Source organism: Trichomycterus rosablanca, unplaced genomic scaffold, assembly GCF_030014385.1.
Source record: "Trichomycterus rosablanca isolate fTriRos1 unplaced genomic scaffold, fTriRos1.hap1 scaffold_244, whole genome shotgun sequence".
Lineage (NCBI taxonomy): Eukaryota > Metazoa > Chordata > Actinopteri > Siluriformes > Trichomycteridae > Trichomycterus > Trichomycterus rosablanca.
Window position 1 is genome coordinate 37,980 of NW_026947072.1, and position 19,171 is coordinate 57,150.

The 19,171-nt window shown below is 37.5% G+C and overlaps 1 protein-coding gene across 1 annotated transcript; it reads right to left on the reverse strand.

The window, feature by feature from the left end:
• Window positions 1-233: 233 nt before the first annotated feature.
• LOC134307072 (tripartite motif-containing protein 16-like) lies at window positions 234-15,742 on the reverse strand. Its single transcript, XM_062990427.1, has 7 exons — window positions 15,665-15,742; window positions 10,634-11,222; window positions 10,424-10,519; window positions 9,518-9,751; window positions 8,868-9,027; window positions 8,708-8,767; window positions 234-1,133 (listed from the first exon to the last, which is right to left on the reverse strand). The coding sequence occupies exons 2-7, from the start codon at window positions 11,216-11,218 to the stop codon at window positions 598-600; spliced, it is 1,671 nt and encodes a 556-aa protein (XP_062846497.1). The 5' UTR covers window positions 11,219-11,222; window positions 15,665-15,742; the 3' UTR covers window positions 234-597.
• Between the last annotated feature and the right edge of the window lie 3,429 nt (window positions 15,743-19,171).

Here is a 19,171-nt window from a genome sequence, read left to right on the forward strand (position 1 = left end):
AGCAGAGCACAGCCTGGTGAAGTCAGGAACGAGATTAGTGAGCTCTGGCTCTGACAAAAGCGAGAGAGCTACTGATAACGTTTCGGAAATTTCGAGATGGAAACCACGAATGTGAAGTATAGACGTAATGAAGTACGGTGTCTGCGTAGCCCCGAAAAATTTTAAAAACACATTCGTTTTAATTCAATTTGTTTTAATTAAACTGATTTTATTAAAACAGAATTATAAGAACTTTGAAACAGATTTTATTATTAATTTACACATTTTGTTTCATATTTTTATTTTTTTTATAATTATTAAATGATTTATTTTTTCGGTGCATATAATTACTTTTCCGAGATTATCTGGCGTACCACCTCATGCTGCTTCAGGTACCACCAGTGGTACGCATACCACAGTTTGAGAACCACTGATTTAGATGATAAATATTTAAGAAAAGAAGAAATCAGGAAAGGGGGTAAATACTTTTTCACAGCACTAAATAAATGGTGGTTAATAAATTAAATAAATAAAAAATCTTCATAAATGTATCACTGCCTCACAGATTCTAAAATCACTCAAACAGTTTAATGTTACACTTTCATGTAAATTTTACATTTAATTTGTTAAATCTGACAGTTTCACTTCTGATCCTAAACAAAGACCAAACCCCGGGTAGAGGAGATGAGTGAACGTGGTCTGAACTCTGTGGAGGAGCTTCATTGTATCAGAGACGCTGTAGAAGGACAGAGTTCCTGCGTCATAATCCACATACACTCCTATTCTAGAGGAACTCGGCATTGTGGGAATTTTAGTGTCTTTGTTATTGTGCCTGAATGACAATCCGAATAGAGAACAGAACAAACTCCAGGACTGATCATTACATCCAAACACACACTCATCACCACGTCCCTTCCTGCTGATGCTTTTATATGACACAGCTATATAAACCCCAACATTCCCACTCCACTCAACCTCCCAGTAACAGCGTCCACTCACACTCTCTCTACACACAAACTGAGAGTAAATATCAAATCTATCTGGATGATCAGGATACGAATGTTCTGTTTCACTCCGGGTCACCACTTTGTTCTCCTCAGACAGACGGAGGAATTTGTTTACTGTGTTTGGATCCAGTGTGAACTGACAAACATCTGGAGAGGAAACACAAAATAAACCAATTAACATAGAAGAGAGAGAGAGAAAGTGTGTGTGTGTGTGTGTGTAATTATACATACAGTGCTGGCCAAAAGTATTGGCACCCCTGCAATTCTGTCAGATAATACTCAATTTCTTCCAGAAAATGATTGCAATTACAAATGCTTTGATATTAAAATGTTCATTTAATTTGTCTTCAATGGAAAACCACAAAAAGAATTGTCAAAAAGCCAAATTGGATATAATTCCACACCAAACATAAAAAAGGGGGTGGACAAAAGTATTGGCACCCTTTGAAAAATCATGTGATGCTTCTCTAATTTGTGTAATTAACAGCACCTGTTACTTACCTGTGGCACATAACAGGTGGTGGCAATAACTAAATCACACTTGCAGCCAGTTAAAATGGATTAAAGTTGACTCAACCTCTGTCCTGTGTCCTTGTGTGTACCACATTGAGCATGGAGAAAAGAAAGAAGACCAAAGAACTGTCTGAGGACTTGAGAAGCAAAATTGTGAGAAAGCATGGGCAATCTCAAGGCTACAAGTCCATCTCCAAAGACCTGAATGTTCCTGTGTCTACCGTGCGCAGTGTCATCAAGAAGTTTAAAGCCCATGGCACTGTGGCTAACCTCCCTAGATGTGGACGGAAAAGAAAAATTGACGAGAGATTTCAACGAAAGATTGTGCGGATGGTGGATAAAGAACCTCGACTAACATCCAAACAAGTTCAAGCTGCCCTGCAGTCCGAGGGTACAACAGTGTCAACCCGTACTATCCGTCGGCGTCTGAATGAAAAGGGACTCTATGGTAGGATACCCAGGAAGACCCCACTTCTGACCCAGAGACATAAAAAAGCCAGGCTGGAGTTTGCCAAAACTTACCTGAGAAAGCCAAAAACGTTTTGGAAGAATGTTCTCTGGTCAGATGAGACAAAAGTAGAGCTTTTTGGGAAAAGGCATCAACATAGAGTTTACAAGAAAAAAAAACGAAGCCTTCAAAGAAAAGAACACGGTCCCTACAGTCAAACATGGCGGAGGTTCCCTGATGTTTTGGGGTTGCTTTGCTGCCTCTGGCACTGGACTGCTTGACCGTGTGCATGGCATTATGAAGTCTGAAGACTACCAACAAATTTTGCAGCATAATGTAGGGCCCAGTGTGAGAAAGCTGGGTCTCCCTCAGAGGTCATGGGTCTTCCAGCAGGACAATGACCCAAAACACACTTCAAAAAGCACTAGAAAATGGTTTGAGAGAAAGCACTGGAGACTTCTAAAGTGGCCAGCAATGAGTCCAGACCTGAATCCCATAGAACACCTGTGGAGAGATCTCAAAATGGCAGTTTGGAGAAGGCACCCTTCAAATCTCAGGGACCTGGAGCAGTTTGCCAAAGAAGAATGGTCTAAAATTCCAGCAGGGCATTGTAAAACACTCATTGATGGTTACCGGAAGCGGTTGTTCGCAGTTATTTTGTCTAAAGGTTGTGCTACCAAGTATTAGGCTGAGGGTGCCAATACTTTTGTCCGGCCCATTTTTGGAGTTTTGTGTAAAATGATAATTGATTTGACTTTTTTTCCATTCTCTTTTGTGTTTTTTCATTGCAAGCTAAATAAATGAAGATATTAATACCAAAGCATTTGTGATTGCAATCATTTTCTGGAAGAAATTGAATATTATCTGACAGAATTGCAGGGGTGCCAATACTTTTGGCCAGCACTGTATGTCTAAGTGTGTGTGTGTGAGTGTGAAACTAGACACACAAATGCTACACAAACACATACAAACCCTACACATATACACAGACACTACACAATCACACACATACAAACCCTACACATACACACAGACACTACACTATCACACAAAAACATACAAACCCTACACATACACACATACACTACACAATCACACACATACAAGCCCTACACATACACAGACACTACACAATTACACAAACATGCAAACACACACATACACACAGACACTACAGAATCACACACATACACACCCTACACATACACACAGACACTACACAATCACACAAACATGCAAACACACACATACACAAAGACAATACACAATCACACAAATACTAATACTACACAATCACACAAACACATACAGACTTTACACATACACACAAACACTACACAATCAAACACACATACACAAAGACACTACACAAACACACGCATACAAACACACACATACACAAAGACACTACACAAACCCTACACATACACCAAACACTACACAATCACACAAACAAACGTTACACATACACACAGACACTACACAATAACAGACACTACACAATCACACAAACACTACACCATCACACAAATACACATTTAAACCCAACACATACACACAGGCACTACACAATCACACAAATACACACATACAAACAATACACAGACACTACACAATCACTACACAATCACACAAACACACACATGCAAACCCTACACAAACACACAGACACTACACATTTACACACACACATACAAACCCTGCACATACACACAGACACTACACAATCACACAAACACACACATACAAATACATACACACAGACACTACACAATCAAACACACATACACAAATACACTACACAAACACACAATCACACAAACACACACATACAAACACACATACACAAATACACTACACAATCACACAAACATACACACAAACAAACCCTACATATACAGACAAACCATACACACACAGACACTACACAATCACACAAACACACACATTTAAACCCAACACATACACATAGGCACTACATAATCACTACACAAAAATACACACATACAAACACTACACATAACACAAACACACACATACAAACCCTACACATACATACAGACACTACACAATCACACACACACAGGAACTACACAATTACAAACACATACACAGACACTACACAATCACACAAACACACACATACAAACCCTGCAAATACACACAAACCCTACACATACACACAGACACTACACAATCACACAAACACACACATAAAATCCCTACACATACACACAGGCACTACACAATCACACAAATACACACATACAAACAATACACAGACACTACACAATCACACAAACACACACATACAACCTACACAAACACACAGACACTACACAATCACACAAAAACATACAAACCCTACACATACACACATACACTACACAATCACACACATACAAACCCTACACATACACAATCACACATACACACACATACAAACGCTGCAAATACACACAGACACTACAGAATCACACACATACACACCCTACACATACACACAGACACTACACAATCACACAAACATTCAAACACACACATACACAAAGACAATACACAATCACACAAATACTAATAATACACAATCACACAAACACATACAGACTTTACACATACACACAAACACTACACAATCAAACACACATACACAAAGACACTACACAAACACACGCATACAAACACACACATACACAAAGACACTACACAAACACACACACAAACAAACCCTACACATACACCAAACACTACACAATCACAAAAACACACACAAACAAACGTTACACATACACACAGGCACTACACAATAACAGACACTACACAATCACACAAACACTACACCATCACACAAATACACATTTAAACCCAACACATACACACAGGCACTACACAATCACACAAATACACACATACAAACAATACACAGACACTACACAATCACACAAACACACACATACAAACCCTACACAAACACACAGACACTACACATTTACACACACACATACAAACCCTGCACATACACACAAACACTACACAATCACACAAACACACAAACACACACATACAAATACATACACACAGACACTACACAATCAAACACACATACACAAATACATTACACAAACACACACACAAACAAACCCTACAAATACACACAGACACTACACAATTAAACACACATACACAAAGACACTACACAATCACACAAACGCATGCAAACACACATACACAAAGACACTACACAATCATACAAACACACATACACAAATACACTACACAATCACACAAACATACACACACAAACAAACCCTACATATACACACAAACCATACACACACAGACACTACACAATCACACAAACACACACATTTAAACCCAACACATACACATAGGCACTACATAATCACTACACAAAAATACATACATACAAACCCTACACAACACAAACGCACACATTCAAACCCTACACATAACACAAACACACACATACAAACCCTACACATACATACAGACGCTACACAATCACACACACACACACACAGGAACTACACAATTACAAACACATACACAGACACTACACAATCACACAAACACACACATACAAACCCTACACAAACACACAGACACTACACATTTACACACACACATACAAACCCTGCACATACACACAAACACTACACAATCACACAAACACACACATACAAATACATACACACAGACACTACACAATCAAACACACATACACAAATACATTACACAAACACACACACAAACAAACCCTACAAATACACACAGACACTACACAATTAAACACACATACACAAAGACACTACACAATCACACAAACGCATGCAAACACACATACACAAAGACACTACACAATCATACAAACACACATACACAAATACACTACACAATCACACAAACATACACACACAAACAAACCCTACATATACACACAAACCATACACACACAGACACTACACAATCACACAAACACACACATTTAAACCCAACACATACACATAGGCACTACATAATCACTACACAAAAATACACACATACAAACCCTACACAACACAAACGCACACATTCAAACCCTACACATAACACAAACACACACATACAAACCCTACACATACATACAGACGCTACACAATCACACACACACACACACACAGGAACTACACAATTACAAACACATACACAGACACTACACAATCACACAAACACACACATACAAACCCTGCAAATACACACAAACCCTACACATACACACAGACACTACACAATCACACAAACACACACATAAAATCCCTACACATACACACAGGCATTACACAATCACACAAATACACACATACAAACAATACACAGACACTACACAATCACTACACAATCACACAAACACACACATACAAACCCTACACAAACACTACACATTTACACACACACATACACTACACAATCACACAAACACACACATACAAATACATACACACAGACACTACACAAACACACATACACAAATACACTACACAAACACACACACAAACAAACCCTACACATACACACAGACACTACACAATTAAACACACATACACAAAGACACTACACAATCACACAAACAAACGCATGCAAACACACGTACACAAAGACTACACAATCACACAAACACACACATACAAACACACATACACAAATACACTACACAATCACACAAACACACACACAAACAAACCCTACACATACACACAAACCATACACACACAGACACTACACAATCACACATTTAAACCCAACACATACACATAGGCACTACACAATTACTACACAAAAATACACACATACAAACCCTACACACATAGGCACCACACAATCACACAAACATACAAACCATACATATACATACAGACACTACACAATCACACACACACACACAGATACTACACAATCACACAAACCACAAACGTTTAAACCCAACACATATACACAGGTACTACACAATCACACAAAAGCTACACACATACAAACCCTACACACACAGACTTTACAAAATCCCACAGACACTACACAATCACACAAACACACACATGCAAACCCTACACATACAAACATACTCTACACAATCACACAAAAATACACATACACACAGACACTACACAATCAAACAAACACACATATACAAACATACACTACATAATCACACATACAAACACACAGACACTACACAATCAAACACACACATACAAATCCTACAAATACAAACATACACTACAAAAACACACACATACAAACACACACACACTACACAATCAAACACACATATACAAATCATACACATACAAACATACACTACACAAACACACAGAGACTACACAATCAAATACACACATACAAATCATACACATACAAACATACACTACACAAACACACATGCAAACTTTACAGACACTAAACAATCACACACACACATACAAATCTTACACATACACACAGACACTACACAATCACACAATTAAACACATTCAAACCCTACACGTACACAGACACTACACAATGACACACACATCCATACCCTACCCATACAAACAGACACTACACAATCACACAAACTCAAACAAACCCTACACATACACACAGACACTACACAATCACACAAACACATACATATAAACCCTACACATACACACAGACACTACACAATCACACAAATAAATTACAAAAACACATTCACACAGACACTACATTCACTGAGACTCTGGATCTCTCCTGAAAGAAAATCTCTTGGATCAGAATTATACAGACAGAAGTTTAAATGATTGTTTTAGTTGTTTTAACTTCATGACCTCTATTTCAAGTTCTTAGTGATTTTAAATAACTATTGAAGATAAGTACATGGAACAGTGGTCTTTAGCAAGGTCTCAAAATGTTCCTAATCTGAGGATTCTGAATGATTCACCACTGTCCAAACAAATTCCAAAATAAACCAAAAAGTAATTGTAACATATCAGTCTGAAAAAAGTTACAAAGCCAATCCTAATGTATTAGTACTGCAGTGAACCACAGTAAGAGTCATGATATCCATATGACACTTGGAACAGTTAAGATACTTCAAGAGCTCATCAATGTCTCATCGAGGAAAACATACAAGAACCCAAACAAACATTTAGGAAACTGCAGGACCTGCTGACCTCAATTTAGATCTGATTGAATGATTCCAGTATTAGAAGGAGACTGAACACAAATAAAATCCATGGGAGAGTCACAAGGTAAAATCACTGTTAACTAAGAGGAACATAAAGCCTCGCCTCTCATTTAGCAATATAAGAACCTTAATGACCCTCAAGCCTTTTGGCGATGATGTTCTGTGAATTGATGAGTCAGAATTCTTATACTTGCAATGAAGCTATAACAGCATTTTACAATAAAAAATCTTACTAACAGTCAGTCATGGTTGTGGTTGTGTGATGGTGTTTCAGGGCTAAAGAATGTCTGGTCATCAGTTCATGATTTAAAGATTAAACACTTGTGTAAAACAAAAACACAACAATTCCAAATAACAAGAGCAGATCTTTGTTAAATTAAATCTAAGGAAATAAAGTTTAGGTTTTGGACTTAATCAGATTTAGACTTAGATTTAGACCAAACTGAGCTGCTGTAGCATCTGAACTGACAAATCTGTAAAAATACAGATAACTGGGGGTGCAAATACTTTTTCACTGCACTGTGTATGTTTGTGTGCTTGTGAGAAACTTACAGTGTAGAAAATCTTCTCTGATTTTAAGTTCAGTAGGCAGAGTGATCCAGACTTTCTTCACTGCAAAAAAAATGAACAAAATGGGGATTTGATTGTTTTGTTTGATGTTTGAGTACCGAAGCATTTTGGAGACAATGGAACACTGAGGGCTTGAACTCACCTTCATCTGGTATCTTCGCACACTGCTCTTTGCAGAATTCTTCTACTTTCTCTCTCAGCTGAGATACAGACTTTGTAACATCATCAAATGAGGGGAAAGGACTGATTGTGATGGCGGCTGATTCTGCAGATCCAGCAGGAGCCGAGAGAGATTGAAAATTCTACATCCAGACAAATAATGTTCACAGAGAAACAACAAGATGATGATGAATCACAAATAATAGACGACTGACATGAAGCACAGAGTGATGTTTCTCCAAATAACATTAACAGTATTTCATGATCTCTCAAAAAAGCTGATTCGGATTCTTACAATTTCTTAGAACCCCGAGTGTTACGACTTTATGGGTCATAATGTGTCTTGTGTAGAGGGGGGTTTCCCTATGTTATAGAGTTGTGGAAGATGAACAAAGATGCGCAAAGCTACCATCAGGGGTGAGACGCCTTTAAATGCTTTGCTGTTGCGTTTCCGGCTCTCCCCAACATGTCTGAATGAATGAAAATAATCGAGTTTAAAAGACCAAACTTCTTGACGAAAGGCATCAACGTTTTAAAGATTTTGAGTTTAGGGGACGTCAAGTTACAAGATACCGCTGTAATTTATTACTTGGACTGGTGCAGCAATAATATAATTATTTTTAGTGCTGTTACCTGGAGGAAATGGACGGGATCCTCTGTGTGTGAAAGCTGTTCCAGTTCAGCATCTTTCCTCTTCAGCTCTACAATCTGCTGCTCCACCTGCTTCAGGACTTTTTCAGCTCGACTTACTTCTGCTGTCTCTCGATCTCTGATCAGATCTTTTAGCTCAGAGCATCTTCTGTTAATTGAGTTGATTAGTTCAGTACAGATCCTCTCAATGTTCTTCACTGCTGTCTGTGCAGAACACTGTTAGAGGATTTAGAAAGAGGAAAACGTTTCTCACTCAGATATTTGTCCATCCTTCACATTCATATGTAGCTTACTGGCCAGACTAAGACTTATCACTCATAGCTTGGTGATGGTGCTAAATGACTTGATTTTTCATACTCTTGTAAATGTTACCATCATCATCATGTCCATATGATGCAGTATTTCATACTCTACTTCCCGAATATAAGAGAAAGTTCCAGTTTTACCTTCCACCTTAAACTCCAGCACTTCTTCAGTGTTCATCATCACTTTAGTTTTTACTGCATTTATCAGCATGTTATATTTCCTCACAGATTTTGATACAAAACATCTGCTCCTGTATGTCCTTAATTCAAAATTATATGTCTGGATTAAATCTAATAAAAATAAAAAAACACCATATGTACTGTAACATGTGCTGGTGGTAGCATACTGTTACAGAAATTATTTTGAGTATCAGTAAACATTATTAGCACAACCTCAGAATTGTTGTACAGCATCAATCATCAACTAACCAGGCATAATTTAAATATTTTTTAAATTCATTAACAAAATTGCTCCATCACTTGCAAAGTTACCTGAGATATAAAATATCTCATTTTTAATGGAGATTGGTTTTATGGAGGAGAGTCGGACTGATCCTGAGAGCTTTTTGTTTATAAAACTTACCTTGTGAGACTCCACAGCGTTTATCAGTTCACAAAGTTCCTTCTCTCTGTTCTGGATTTTCTCCTGGAATTTTCTCTGGATCTCCAGCAGCTGCTTCTACACAAAATAATTTAGGATTTACTTGTATTGTGTACGAGCACCACATAAACAATGTCAGTGTAAATGCTAATGAGTTGTTACTTGTTAAAGAGAGCTGTATAATATTTTTACCTGTTTCTCAGTTCTTTCTGCTGCAGCTGATATTGTATCATGTCCTTTATGATCCATGGTGCACAACACGCAGATACACTGCTGATCAGTACGACAGTAAACCTCCAGCAGTTTATCATGCTGAGAGCAGATCTGATCCTGGAGTCTTCTGGAAGCCTTAACCAGCTTGTGCTTCTTATAAGACAGAATTTGATAATGAGGCTGAAGGTGAGTTTCACAGAAAGAGGCCAAACACACCAGACAGGATTTTACAGCTTTGGATTTTGTCCCAGTGCAGGAATCACAATCCACATCTTCAGGTTCAGAAAAACAGTGACCAGGATGTGGAGCTTGAAGTTCTGTTTTCTTCAGTTTCTCCACAACTCCAGCCAGCATGGTGTTTCTCCTCACAACAGGTCTTGGAGTGAAGGTTTGTCTACACTGTGGACAGCTGTATGTTCCCTTATCATCCTCCCAATCCCAGCAGTTGTTAATACACACCATACAGAAACTGTGTCCACATGGAATAGCAGCTGGATCCTTCAGTGTTTCCAGACAGACTGAACAGCTGAACTCATCCTGAGTTACTGAAATTTTGGACTCCATTTTTCTACACGTAAACAGAAACAAAAAAGTTATTCACAGCAGCTCAGACTTCCTGGTTTCTTTTGTGAGTGTTATGTTCATGTTTACGTTTCTCAATTTCTGTTAATTAAAAAAAAAATTTTATGACCTATTGTACTCATGCTGTGGGACTTTTAATTTGCAATGTTGTTGTAGTAAGTAGTACAAGTGACTAGTTAATTACTACAACCTTCGTTATATGAAAATTTGTGTTTTTCAATTGTTCTTCTATATTTTATTATTACTGTACCTTTACTGTAGTACATTTTATGATTCGTTATTGTACCCATTCTGTATGACTTTTATAATGCGGTTGTAGTAACTAGTACAAATGACTAGTTAACTACTACATCCTTAACATTTTTTATTACTGTACCGGGTCATTACTAGCATTTGGTGCCATTTGAGTCCCCGTGACATAATATGGTATATTTTGTGTAAAAATGGGCTAATACATATTTTTAAAAGCTTGTCTTACATGATTAACCCCCTCTACCATAGAAAACAATTGTGTTCCCAGGATTATTTAATTTAAAATAATTACTCAATTTTAGCGCAAGAAGGCTAAACTGCCATGTCCCCAATCACGTTTTCTCAAATTCATTTACAAATATAAGTAATAAAAAACAAACAAATTCTACATTTTTCATTATTTTTGTATAGCCTTATTTGTAATATTCCTCACCAAATGTTATTTTTTTGTTATTAATACATTTTTAATACTTAAAGTCTTTAAAATAAGTTGTGTCCCAGAGTCGACTGTCCCACCTGTTACTGTGAAGGAAAATCTGTCTGGACTGTCTTCCTGACTCTTCCTCTAGTCACATGACTCTCAGGAAGTAGCATACATTTTGGAGGATAATCATCTAGAGTAAATATCATTCTTTAATTAATCTTTTTCCAATGTTTTAAAAAGGTTCACTGATGTGGTAAAGCATAACATGTCCACTCTGTTATGCTTATTTATAGAGGAAACTGGTACATTTTTGTAATTTTTACAATATGGTTAATAAACATGTTAAAAATCTTCATCTGTGGTCACCATGAACTAGCCTGTTGTTCATCACATGAGCAGTAATGGTAAGTTTAGAATAAAATGTCCCTCCTGTTACTGTCCACCCTGTTGCTGTTTTGCACAGTGACAGGGTGGACACATAGTAGGGTGGATGTAAGATGAATAGGTGTTTCCAGCAAGTATTGTATTTATTATTAGTGACTTTCTGCTCCATCTCACCTTCCAAGTGGCACAATCACCCAGCTATCTGGGCCCACCTCAGCCCTGTGTTAGACATGGTGAGGGAGAGATATCTCCATATCTTCAGTGATGGCCCAGATACTCAATACAAACAGAAGGGCAACTTTTACCTACTATCAAAAGAACCTTTCAAAAAAGGCTTTAAAGACATCAGCTGGAACTTTTTTTTTTTTAAGGCCAGCCTTGGAAAGGGGGCTCCAGATGGTGTTGGGGCTACCCTTAAAGAATCAGCTGACAAATTTGTCCACTATGGAGGAGACATTCCCATTGCAGAGACCATGTTCTTCCATTTAAGGAACATGAACACTTTGGTGGAACTTTTACTTGTGGGAGAAGGAAATGTTTATAGCCTGGGAGAAGACGAAGGCCACATTTCATTGAAGAACTATCACGGCCTGAGGTCATCATGAAAGGCAGTGGTGCATTGTCAACAACGATGGTGAACCCTACCCAGGAATCATTCTGGAGGTTGAAGAATGGGGCAAACAAGTTCTATTGGCCAAGTCCACGAGAGGATATTAGCTGGTACAGGGATGAACAGATTATATGCCTGATGAAAGAGCCACAACCTTTAAATAAACTAGAGAAGACAGTGTGGAATTTCCTAGAAAAACACTTGGGCTGCTGGGTTGTTACATAACGTACTGTTGCTGAAACATCTATGAGATCACTAGACTGAAAAATGTTCCTGATAATTACTTTAGGTGTTCAGTACATTTGACGGTTGAAGGTGGGGGGTCAGGGTGGGGGACACGAGTTGCTCTTTTTTTGTGATGTACTGTTGTTCACTGGTATGATGTCCAACCTGTTGATGAAATTAACATTCATTGATTTAAATGAAATCAATTAAAATGGAGCCAAATTCCACTGAAATTCCTTTTTATTCTAAAAGAAATGTATTCAAATTACATTGTGCCTTAAAAATACAACATATCTGTTTTTAGATAATGCTTGTTTATTAATTCATTCTTAAAATACATTTGCAGGCTAAAGTGAGGGACATTTAAGCTCTTAAAAAATGTAAATATTGCAATAACTGTGCATTCAAAACACTTAATAATAAAGACGAGAACGTCCTGTAACAGGGGAGACATTTGTCCTATGTCAACTATGTCCTATGCAAATATTTTGGTCAAAATTATTAGAGTATAATATCCTGAGCTGGACTAATATATATTTCTTATAGTTTAACAAGCCCTCCTTCAGATAAAATGATAAAATTATGGAAAGTTTTGCATTTTTGATAGAAAGTTACCAAGCTGAAATGGCACCAAATAGTAGGAATGACCCTACCCATACTGTAGGGTTTGTTTCTGTAATTTAAGTGTAGTGGGTGGTACATGTCACTAGGTAACTCTTGCATCTTTTATTATATTATATATGTTATATATGTTTGTAGAATTGTTGACACTAGGGGTGGGCGATATGGCCCTAAAATAATATCACGATATTTCAGGTTATTTTTGCGATAACGATATTTTTGGCGATATAACAAAACACTGAAAAATATTTTATTTATTTCAAGAAAACACTATTGCAAAAAAAATAATGTTCAGGTTTGATTTAGAATTAATATAAGTTTCAAACACTTCGTAGAAAAATGTAAGAAGTATGTAAGAATTACGCACACTTTTCTGAATTTTGTCTTTCCAATAAAAATAATGTAACAATGTAATGGCGGAGTCAGACAATTTTCATAGGGGTGGCCAGACTGACCATTGCTCACACACAGGGGTCACACAGAAACTGATACCTTTTTCTTATGTAGTCACTCACTCATTTACCTATACAGGCAGTGAATGCCATGTAGAATTACATCACGAAGACCCGCATAATAATAATAATAATAATACGCTTTTTTTCTTTTCATTTTCCCTGACAAGTGAAAAACCAAAATATAGCAACCTTAACATTATGAGGAAGAAAGATATTCCTTTGCAATACTTTATCATTTGGCTGCCAACTTGTGTGTAATGATGAGACTCATTTGAACCCCAGAGCATGCCAGTGTGAATGTATGGTAAACTAAGTTTAATTTTCTTTCAACAATATGATACAGACTGACCAACACTATTAAGCCAAATCAGCATTGAAAATTGACTTTACTTTAATAGCCTTCTACAATGCTGGAGCTTCTTAAAACGGAATATTTTCTTTTAAATAGAAGTGTTATTTAACTGCTATTAAATTGTTTCCCAACAAAATCCGCCCAATTTGGTGGATAACCGCCCAATCTGGCAACACTGGAACGAGCAGAGCCCGGTGGCGCCTTTACTTGTAGCGCGCCACAATTACTACTAAGTACAGTAGTAGTAGTGCTAAGTAGCAGTAGTAATACTTCTGTGTTGGTGGTTGACATTAATGTTAAGAGTATTCCTGCACTGTTTGGTGGAGGTGCGCTGTTGAATTGAATCCCTGTGCAGAAATACTTCCGCAAAAAAGTCGCCGGCAAAGCGGTGGTTGGGGTTTGGGTTGCCAAATATTAATTTATGGTGGACTTGGAGTTTGTGGAACGAGCTCCTCCACTGCAGAGCCGCTTTCCGCCATACTCGTTGCTGTGCCCAAATGATCCACGTAACGAACGTACGCCATTTGCGTAGCTGTGTGACGTCATTACGTAAACAACGCAGAATATCGCTGTTATCACGATATGGGATTTTTTTATCGTTTTAAAAATTATACCGGTATTATCGTAAACGATACGATATAGCACACCCCTAGTTGACACTACATATTGTTACTGTACCCATACTGTAGGACTTTATACAGTTGTATTGAATGGTACATGCCACTGGGTAATAACTACACCTCGGCTTCATGCACTTTGTAGACGCTCCCTTAGCACTTCCTTATCATTTCAACACAGATGAACCTCACATTTAAAAAATAACAGAAAATAAACATTTACAGAAAAAACTTTTTAACATATTTGATTGTAGTTTGTTCCTTGTTTACTGCAGAATCAGTTAATGCAGTTTCACTCATTTTTGGATGTTTATTAGCCGAGAACGAGCCGAAAGAAACTCGAATGTCAGGCGAATGTCCAAGACTTCCTGGTTTAGTTCGTGAGTGTTCTGTTCAAAACAAGTGCGTTTAAATCAAATCAACAATCTGAACTACATAAAGTAACAATACACAGTAATGTACAGAAGTGTGGAAATGTATAAACTCACCTGCGTTCATCAACTTCAATTATCAACAAAACTACAAACACAGACACGGAACAGATCCACACTCTAACGGTACAGAATCAGATCAGTTTCACTTCTGCTGAACTTCTTCTTCTTCTTTTGTGTTTATTGGCGGTTGGCATACCAGCTTAAAGGTGCATTACCGCCACTTACTGTTTTGTGTTTGGAACAGAAGATTGTACAGAAGGAAGGAGGGAAATAAAATAAAATAAATAAAATAATAAAATAATAAAATAAATAAAATAATAAAATAAAATAAAATAAAATAAAATAAAATAAAATAAAATAAAATAAAAATACATAAATACATAAATACATAAAGAAACACATAAAAAATAAATAAAAAAAATAAAAAAAAATAATAAAAAATAATATACCACATTTCTGTTAGATTCTTTCCGCTAGAGCTGTTTCTGTTAAGAACTTGATGTAATAACTTATCCTCCCTACCTCTTTTCCTAAGAGTCCTGATAATGAAAGATCATTATGTTTTGCCCGCTGTACTGATTCAAACAGTTGTGTTCTGTTGGTACTATATTGCTTACAATTATGGAGTGTCACGTGGGAAGAAAGGGACACAAATGCAGAAGTAAAATTATATAAAAAGATATTTTATTTAATTAATAAGGACAACAGAAAAGGTAAACAGCTAACATAAAACAAAACAAAACCCAATCGGAAACTCCGACGGAAGCTGACAAACACCGATCTGAAACAAGAGAAAAACAAATGAGAAAGGTTAAGCAACGGTAGAGTGTGGATTCGAACCGGGGATGCTGGCGTGACTACCGATTACTTTCCGGAGTTGCCACCCAGCGGTTGCAGAATCCAATGTTCCGTTTAACTAACGGCACTGATGCCGGAATTACTACCACGCTAAAACAGCGCGGAGTGAAAGCCGCTAAAGCTAAAGTTAGCGTTTTAAAGAGACAGCGATAAAGAGTCTACCCAGCAACTACACGAGAGCTGGGCAGCTGTAGAGAGTGTGGATTCGAACCGGGGATGTTGGCGTGACTACCGAGTACTTTCCGGAGTCGCCACCCAGCGGTTGGAGAATCCAATGTTCTGTTTAACTAAAGGCACTGATGCCTAGGATATAACCAGCGCTAATAGAGCACTGAGTGAGACCGCTAAGCTAATGCTAGCGCTGAAACAAACAGCAGTTCGAGGACTGCGCGGCGTCGCACCACACTATTTCTAAGAGGCAGAAAGAAAACCCTCACTACCTCAAACCTTGCGGTTTTACTTACCCTAATGGCCTAGCGCCACCAGGGCTACCACCTATGGCTAAACAACAGTGTGGACGAGCTGCCACAAGAGACCACAAAACAAACAAAGGTGCGACACCCACTGCTGTGTAGAGCTGGCTTAAATAGCCAGCCCCACAGCTGTGGGTGATCAGCACTAATTGGGAGGTCTGGTATAAGAGCCCTTTGTTTGCTGAGCTCTGTAACGTCTGTTTCGCTGGGAACCCGGGGCACGTTCACCAGCTACCACAGACCTCGTTATATGGAGTATATGTTCTACTGTTTCGGGTTCTTTACAAAAGCTACACCTTCCGGTTGGGTGTTTGCCTATTTTCCATAAAGTATAGTTAAGTCCTGTGTGACCTATTCTTACATGTGTGATGATGTTTTCTTCTCTCCTTCTAGAACCTGCCATCCTCCCATCGCCAACCTGTCTTTGAATATTGTACATATGTCTTTCAGTTTCAACAAAATCCCAATGCTCCGGCCATATTGCATATGTACATGTGCTAATTATGGCCTTAACTTCATTTTTGCTCAAAGGTACCGGTAGATTTATTTGTTTTAATCTAAGGGTTTGTTTGGCTAGGATATCTACTGTTTCATTTCCCTCCACTCCTACATGGGCAGGAACCCACAGAAAGCTGGTGGATATACCTTTATCTTTCAAATTGTGTAACATATAGAATATTTTGTTAACAATATCTGTCCTGGCTGAGGATTTACCATACTTTATGCTTATCAGAGCTGAAAAACTGTCCGAAAGAATAACTGTATTATTTATTTCCCTTTTTCTATCAATTGTAGTGCTAAAAATATGGCCAATAATTCTATGGGGTATACTGCCAGATGGTCTGATGTCCTTTTCTTAATATGTATATTATTTATTGGTATATACACTGCCACACCTGTAATTCCTGTTTTGGGGTCTTTGGAACCATCTGTAAACACGAGAATAAAGTTTGAGTAATATCTATCTATGTATTTCTGTACTATGTCGCATGCAAAAATTTGTTTTTTAATTCTTTCTGAAGGTTAAGATCTACCTTTGGCAAGGGAAATAGCCAAGGAGGAATGTGGGATATTGGTACTGTGGGACTATACTGTAATTTATGTAATCCCATGCTTCTTGCCTTTGCATTGCCAATCCATCCAAAACTTTTATAATTTGTCTTATTGTGTTCCCAGCAATTTCTTATTATATTCTTGGCAGGATGTGTATCCCATTGTCCCTGTAGATTAGCCCAGTATGTCATCATTAGCTTAATTCTTATTCTTTCTCCCATTTCCACTTGCATTGCTGCTAATGGGGATGTTTTGAATGCTCCACTACATATTCGCAATGCCTGGGCTTGTAATGTGTCTAGTTGCTTAAGGTTTGACTCTGCTGCTGACATATAAGCTACACATCTGTAATCAAAAACTGTTCTCATGAGTGCTTCATAAATATTTTGCATTGATTTTCTACTTGCTCCCCAGTCCTGTCCTGCCATACATCGAAGTATGTTGTTGATTTTTTTACATTTGTTCTTAACTTTATCTAAATGTATGTGCCATGTTAGTTTTTTACGGTGGCCCGCTGAGTCAAAACACGATAACATTTACAAAACAAACAAAAGCTGACAACACAACAACATTAAGGAAAAACGCAAATACAAAAAGAACAACACAACAACATTAAGAAAAAACGCAAATACAAAAAGCACAACACAACAACATTAAGGAAAAACACGAATACAAAAAGGACAACACAACGAAATTAAGGAAACACGAATACAAAAAGGACAACACAACGAAATTAAGGAAACACGAATACAAAAGGACAACACAACGAAATTAAGGAAACACGAATACAAAAGGACAACACAACGAAATTAAGGAAACACGAATACAAAAGGACAACACAACGAAATTAAGGAAACACGAATACAAAAGGACAACACAACGAAATTAAGGAAACACGAATACAAAATGACAACACAACGAAATTAAGGAAACACAAATTCAAATCCTACAACGGAAATGCTCCCGGTCACTAGAGGGCACCTCTATCATTTTTTATCTGTATGAACATTGCAGCAAAGAAAGCAAGAAGCAGAGCAGCGTAGTGCAGAGAATCTGGATTCGGTTTAACTTTAATGTTCAGTGATATAATTCTTAATAAAATTGAGCTTTTGATAAATTTATTTCAAACCATTTTCATACAAACACATTAATGTTTCTCACCTACTACAAACTATTT

Bases quoted from the DNA above. Each gene is read 5' to 3' on its own strand.
- LOC134307072 (XM_062990427.1), bottom strand. From the start codon at position 11,218: ATGGAGTCCAAAATTTCAGTAACTCAGGATGAGTTCAGCTGTTCAGTC. The intron at 9,752-10,423 runs GTAAGTTTTATA...ATCCTCTAACAG, and splicing joins ACGCTGTGGAGTCTCACAAG to TGTTCTGCACAGACAGCAGT. The intron at 1,134-8,707 runs GTAAGTTTCTCA...TTTCCTCTCCAG, and splicing joins CAGAGAAGATTTTCTACACT to ATGTTTGTCAGTTCACACTG.